This window comes from Juglans microcarpa x Juglans regia, chromosome 5S (genome assembly GCF_004785595.1).
Source record: "Juglans microcarpa x Juglans regia isolate MS1-56 chromosome 5S, Jm3101_v1.0, whole genome shotgun sequence".
Lineage (NCBI taxonomy): Eukaryota > Viridiplantae > Streptophyta > Magnoliopsida > Fagales > Juglandaceae > Juglans > Juglans microcarpa x Juglans regia.
In genome coordinates, this window is record NC_054603.1 from 27,252,860 (window position 1) to 27,259,998 (window position 7,139).

The 7,139-nt window shown below is 35.8% G+C and overlaps 1 protein-coding gene across 3 annotated transcripts; it reads left to right on the forward strand.

Moving 5' to 3' along the window:
* The first annotated feature begins 1,231 nt into the window (after positions 1–1,231).
* Positions 1,232–6,831, forward strand: LOC121266926 (WRKY transcription factor 44-like). 3 transcript variants are annotated; one of them, XM_041170779.1, is made up of 7 exons: positions 1,232–1,946; positions 2,184–2,268; positions 4,003–4,432; positions 4,536–4,667; positions 4,862–5,595; positions 5,995–6,153; positions 6,308–6,831. In XM_041170779.1, exons 3-7 carry the CDS (start codon positions 4,217–4,219, stop codon positions 6,495–6,497), a joined length of 1,431 nt encoding a protein of 476 aa, XP_041026713.1. In that variant the 5' UTR covers positions 1,232–1,946; positions 2,184–2,268; positions 4,003–4,216; the 3' UTR covers positions 6,498–6,831. The 3 variants fall into 3 exon arrangements, with proteins under 3 accessions (XP_041026713.1, XP_041026712.1, XP_041026714.1); XM_041170780.1 differs by lacking the exon at positions 1,232–1,946 and adding an exon at positions 2,007–2,097; XM_041170778.1 differs by lacking the exon at positions 2,184–2,268.
* The last annotated feature ends 308 nt before the right edge of the window (positions 6,832–7,139 follow it).

Sequence of the window (7,139 nt, forward strand, 5' to 3'; positions counted from 1 at the left end):
TTTCAATATCCAAATTAACTAGACCTAAAGGTTGAGGAGATATTGCAGGGAGCTTAATTACTTACAAAAAAAATAGAGAAAAATGAAGGTATCGGAGAGCAATTCTATTGGCACGCACGTGTGTGGCATAATGCAACTACCAGTCTGGCCATAGAATTTCAGGTTTTTGGGAACTTTTTTCGTTGTTTTTGGGAGTTGTGGATGAATGCATCCCACGTGTTCCCAACTAACTTTCCAAACCTCAGCTAACCCTCTAAATCTAACTCTATGGTACATGACAAACCTCCCTCCCTCTCTCTCTCTCTCTCTCTCTCTCTCTCTCTCTCTACAGACATTTCATTTTTGTTTATAATCTTTTAAAAGATAAGTCTATTTATTATATTTTGTACATAAATTCTGAGGCCCATTAAAATGCAACTTTACCCATAAATGCCATTCTACTTGGAGGTGCCTGTAACTCAAGAATAATAAAAAAATAAAAAATCATTTTTCTTAAATAATAAAATACCCCAAACAATGAATTCATCCAATAGCATTTGCACTTCCATGAATCGAATCCAATATGATTTCTTATATTAAAAATATTTAATATCATCTTAATCTCCCAATGTCTGGCACTGATATGTTCACATGGTTTTATACAAGGGAAAAAAAAATTTATCCTCAAGTATGTGAGTAAAGCACATTTAATAAATTACTTACATTGTATAATTTTATTTAAAAGATGAATTTTAAAATTTGAATATTACAGATTAAATTTTATCATTTAAGTGATGTAGATGACGTACTCTACAATTCATTTTTCTATGTCTCCCCAGTCATATAAGTTGATATCATGCATTTTAAATGTGATACTCCATCTGATAAAGATAAGGGTAGACGGTGTATGAGATCCCACATTACTTGGGAAAGAAAAATTTTTACTCTTTATAAGATTCTAATATAGCTCGAATTGCATCATTAACTTTTCTTTTAAAAATATAAGCTATGTAATTTAGATCTTCCATTCCATTGGGACGTTACATTAAAAAAACATAGTTTGGTTTACTCCATCAATTGACCATGTAAAGATGCTGCTCTATGTATGCATTTTTAGAGATGGGAGTGTCAGATTATTAACTTCCCTGAAAGGTGGGGAACAGGAGCCAAAAGTAGCAAGTCATAATTAACAATCTATAAAAAGGAGAAAAGTCAGGCTACTCGATTCAATTAAAATCATTTACTAAATTCATTTTCTAGTGTAAGTGCAGCAAGTAACCCTTCTTCCTGTATGTACGCAGCTCTTGAGTAATTGGCATTGCCTTGCCAGATTAATGCAAAGAATTAACCGACAACATTATTGCACATTACATGTCTTCCTAACCATAAGTCATATGCTTTTATTTTGTACCTGACATGTCTTGCAACCAACCTGGATCTCGCTTTGCCATTGAATTCTGGTTGCTAACAAGATTATCCCAACATGGGTTTGTTTGTACAAGATTATATGATTAGAGAATGTTGGAAGTTTCAAAAGATGGATCTTTTCTGCTAGTAACTTTCGATTCATTTTCTTCAGAGAATGGTGGGGGAAAAGATCTATCTTTCCACTAATCTGTGATCAATAGAGGAGCAGATTATTGATCACAGATTAAGATCCAAATCAATTATAGTGTCAGGTTTTCAGCCGTTTACTTTGGTTTCCTGTTGAGCTTGCCCGTACTGAGGTCTCCAGTGCATATCACGCGCTATGATATGTTATCTATTTATCGGAGAGTCAAAAAATGGGAAGCAGAGAGACGCTGAGACAGTTCGTTGGCCGTACAAGTAGGCTCGGTGTTCTTGGTCCAAACCACTCCGGTAATCTCTGTCTTTGAGACAAAAGTTCTGATGAAAATCCAACAAAGTAAAGTTTTTTCTTGGATTTGCGTTACTTTCTGCTGCAACTTTCCCATCTGTTTTCCTTAGTAAGCCTCTCTCTCTTTCTCTAAACTGTTTAAAAACCACAGGCACTGAATGACCAGTAAAAAGTCTTTAAGGTTGTTTTTGCTTAATAAGAACCCGATATGATTGGGCGTCATCACATGTTAAACTGGTCGAGGTTTCTCTCTCTGAGAGGTCAAGTTCTTGTATATATGTCACGTTTTTATTTTCTAGGTTCAGGTTTATTTATTTGATTGTAAAAAAGCCTCCACCCAATACAGGTCCATCCAAATGGTATAAAATGAATTGGTGAACGGTATTTCAAGAAGCCAACAAACTTCTTGCTTGCTAGTTATTGCCATTCTGGTTGGCTCTCCCCCTTCCTTTCCTTTTATTTTTATTTTGTCTATCTGAATGTCTTTGGATTTTATCTGTGACTCGTTTGCATGTGCTTTAGTTCTAAGGATCGCTGGGGTTTCTTTGGAGTTCATTGCAACTCTCAAGTCCAATATTATCCAGCATCTTCGGTTTTGGTTTAGAAAGTTTGTCTTGCTGTGAATTAGGAGAAAGCTTCTGTTTCAGCGAGTTGGGCAAAAAAAAAAAAAAAAAAAAAAAAAAAAAAAAAATCTCTGTTTATGTGATGCTTTGTTTTGTATTCGTGCAATTTAGTACCCATTGTTGCAAAACTCTTAAAATTCTCTTGCTGCCTATAGTGCTTGGTTTTTTCTTCTTTTTCTTTTTTATCCTTCAAAAGATGAAATAATTCCGATTGGTTTTGGGTTTTCTTAATGATTTAGTTGTTAAGAATGTCCCATATACAGAAGGTGATATTTTATGGTAGTTCTTAGCTCTGCTAGTCGCATTAGATTCTTGGTATCATGTCTTTGGAGGAGGAAAATGAATCTGGAAAGGCTAATAGCAATAGGGTTTTTATCATCAACTTTGGGATTGATGATAAGATTCAAGTTGGTATTTTTAAGTTGGTTTATTAAGAGAAACTGGTATTTTTATGTTGAAAATTATTTAACTTTATTGCAAACTTGCAATAGCAAGAAATTCACTGTGTTGTAGGCAGATAAGCATCATTACGCTTCCTTGTAGATGTGAAGTTGGACGAGGAAATCCATAATGCGTTGTCTATCCATGGTGTCTTTTATTTTGGTGGAGAATATGGATTACTGTTCTATAGAGTTAAGAAAAAAGAATTCCATTGTTCAACTAAAGATTGTCATACTCAAAGTTGTAGAGAGAAATCTCAGTTGCTCAAATAAATATTTTATGAAACACCATTGGCTATATCTCATATTTTTCTTGGAGTTTCTTTATAACTCATATTTTGCTTAGAACTTGGTAGCAGTGGAAGTTCCTCGTACCCATATTTTTTATCTGCTAATTTACTGTAATAGTTTTACTATATTTACTCTGAATTACATCAGTCGGATTCAGACTACGAGGCCCTTGCATCGCATGATGTTTATTGACGATTGAAATTCATCCTTCTTTCTACAATGCCTTGAACATTAAGAAAAAGGAGAAGATAAAACTGAAATTCATTTACTGGTCAGAGTTTATTTGAAGATTGTTTTATTTTAAGTTGGTTAAGCTTTAATATAAAGTTTTTAAACTGAAAATAACTTCAATAATAGAAGAAACTGTGTTTGCTTCTAGTTTAAAAGGCTTGCTTGAATTTAATCCAGTTATTTCACATCAATTATTTTTAAAGATTTAACAAGCATAAGGCTTTCTTCTGAAGCTAGGCTAGCCGATTTAAGTTGAAAATCATCTTATTAGTTTCTCCTGCATTCCCATCTTCCTACAATGGTATCCAATAACTAAGTTAAATTCAGTTCCAGAAAGGTTGGTCTGAACATTTTTTCTTGACGAACTATCGAAAGTTAATCCCATGTACGTGTCTTGGCTAATTATAAATCAGATTTGCAATCCAGGTTTCGCATAGCCAGGATTCTGATACCAAATGATATGCGTGGCTGCATGTGACAGAATAGTTTGTTAATAACTTAATGGCTTTGCTTTTCTTCATTGTTATAATTTTATTTCTCATTTACTAGTAGTTTATCTGATCATCATAGGATAATGCAGGTTTGAAGAAGAGTTTTGGCTAAGTTAATCTGGAATCAACACATGAAAGGAACATTTGAAGCATGCTTTAGTTGTTCTGCTTAAAGTATCACCTCCCAACAAGTTTATAGTATATACTCTATTCCAGACCTATTGGAGTTCAAAGCTCTCCTTTTATTCATCGAGGATAATGCTCTATGAAACTTTAAATTAGAACAGCATATAATCATTTGAGATGGATACCAAGGAAGCAGAGAGAGTAGTTATTGCTAGGCCAGTTGCCTCAAGACCGAGTTGTTCCAGTTTTAGATCTTTCTCAGAACTTCTTGCAGACACCATTGGTGTCTCGCCCTCCAATGTATGTTCAACTGCAGTTGCTGCTATTCGACCAAAGACAGTGAGGTTCAAGCCAATGGTGAATCGTGCTCCACCTGGGCCGGTTTCTTCTCAGGTGACCTTCTAAGTTCTTCTCAAAGAAGATGATCTTCTAAGTTCTTCTCAGAGTCCTTAGTCATTTAAGTTCTTCTGATCTTTCTGTTGGCTGGTGATTTCAGGCAGAAATCTCTGGAGCAGCTGTTTGTAATTCAGCTGATGAGGTTCCGAAATTTGAGAGCAAAGCAACTGTGGTATACAAACCATTGGCAAAATTTGTATCAAAGACGACTGCTTCTCTCTTGGCAAATATGGTCAGTTGCTAACATATGCGTATTTGTTGTTTTATAGGGGTACATCTTTCTTTTCTGACATGTATGGTCTCTTAATGGCTATTCATGTCGTTCTGTTGTTATTTTTATTTCTTTATTTTTTCCATCTTGTTCAATGACATTGGATATTTTGTAGACTTCCTAAGCGTAAGAATATTCCTTTTCTTTTTGAACAGGGAAACTTCAATACTAATCATCAACCACCACAACCAACATTCAAGACCTCCTCCCAACATTCAAACCAAGAGAAACATAAGTTCAGATCCCAAAAAAGATCAAATCTTCACCAGAAAATTCCCTCACGAGTTGAAACAAATCAGGCAGTTGGGCCTGCGAAGGTAGCATCCCAGAAACTGGAGGAGGATCCGAAAGCTTTGCCGACTACAGCTAATGGTGATAGTCCTTCTTATGATGGATATAATTGGAGAAAATATGGCCAAAAGCAAGTCAAAGGAAGTGAGTACCCAAGAAGTTATTATAAGTGCACACATCCAAATTGCCCCGTGAAAAAGAAGGTTGAGAGATCATTGGATGGTCAGATTGCAGAGATTGTTTACAAGGGTGAGCACAACCATTCAAAGCCTCAGCCTCTTAAGCGCAACTCATCAGGGACAACACAAGGGCTAGGAATTGTATCTGATGGGCTTGGTCAAGATACCACCAGCAGCAGATACAATGAAGGAAATGATGGTTCTGAAGGCAGAGTAGAAAATCAGAATGAAGTAGGATTGGCTGCACGTTCTACTTATCAGGGTAATGCTGCACTAAATTGTGATCCTGTTTCAACTGGTACAATTGCTGCTGCTGCTGCTGCTGGTACTCCTGATAATTCCTGTGGCCTTAGTGGAGAATGTGAAGAAGGGAACAAAACAATGGAGCTGGCGGATGAGGAACCCAAAAGCAAAAAAAGGTAAGATTAAGAGCCCGTTTGGATTTAGAGGCAGCTCATCTCATCTAATTTCAACTAAAAATCTCACTTCTATTCACAAATCATTTCAATTCATTTCTGAATCCAAACGGACCCTTATGGATATTTATAGCTGCCTAAAATGAAAGACACACTGGCTATACTAGGTAACCCAATCTGAGATGGTTTTGCATGCTGAATTGGTGATAAAGAGAGCTTTATATCCTAATGCTTTTGGGAATGATGTTTCAATTGATGCTAAAAATAATTTTAGGGATATGTCCAAAATTCAGCATATTGTTAAAATTAGTAAGCTCTCTTTTTTAAGCCCACATTATAATCGTTCTTTTCATTCAAGTGGCATACGATTGTTTTTGCTGAACTTAATGTTCTCTGCTTCAGGAAAAGTGAGAGTCAATCCAACGAAGCAGGTCTATTACGGAAAGGCACACAAGAGCCCCGCATTGTGTTGCAAAACTCCACAGATTCTGAAACTATGACCGATGGCTTTCGCTGGAGGAAATATGGACAGAAGGTTGTCAAGGGAAATCCATATCCCAGGTTAAGATTCTTGTCCATTTTATGTTGATATAATCTTCTCTATTTCAGGTTCCTGGTCTAATGTGGCCTTTATATTCAAGTCCTTTTAAGTAAGAAGCGATTGATCTTTCTTTCCAGATAATATTCCTTAAACCTCGTTCCATGTGTCTTGCAGAAGTTACTACAGATGTACCAGTCTCAAATGCGGTGTGCGCAAACATGTGGAAAGAACATCAGAAGATCCAAGAGCTTTTATCACAACATATGAGGGAAAACATAACCACGAAATGCCACTCAAGAACACAAATCCAGTGGTTTCTGAAACAGATTTCCTCGCCCCTAGAAGTAAAGAAGGGAGATCATGAATGACTGTGTGCACTAAAACTTCACCAAATCCATTATTTGATATGGTAGTGTAAGTTTGATAGAGGTCAAGGGCATTAGAAGCCAGATGACTTGTGTGATCAGCCGGTGGATCATTTTTACTCTAAATCTCACAGATTGTTGACCAAAGACTGTGTTTCTTTCTTTTCTCCTTTTGTGGGTAGCTAAGATTATTCTAGGGAAACATATCTGTCTCTATACAGCCTTTTCACCGTGCTGCCTCAAAGCTTGTTGTAACACTAGCCGCACACTCGCGCAATGCGTGAGAAAAATGATGTTTTTTAATCCTATTCTATTTTAAATTTTGTTTATAAAGATGTAGTGTTCTTGATCTTTAAATACATGATCTTTCAATTTTTTTTTTTTTTAAATTTATGGTCATTTAACATAAAAATACCCAATAGAGAAGAAATATTATAGATAAAAGAATGTGTTTATTGTAAATTTATGATCATTTAGCACAAAACTGACTGAGGTGGTTCAACAGAAACAGAACTATTTCCACATCTAGTGTGATGATGTATATGCACTCTAGCTTCTTTCAACTACATGAATTATTGTTAGAATTCCCTTCTTCATCATTTGGAACTTGTGAAATCCTATGTGCTTATTACATCACATGG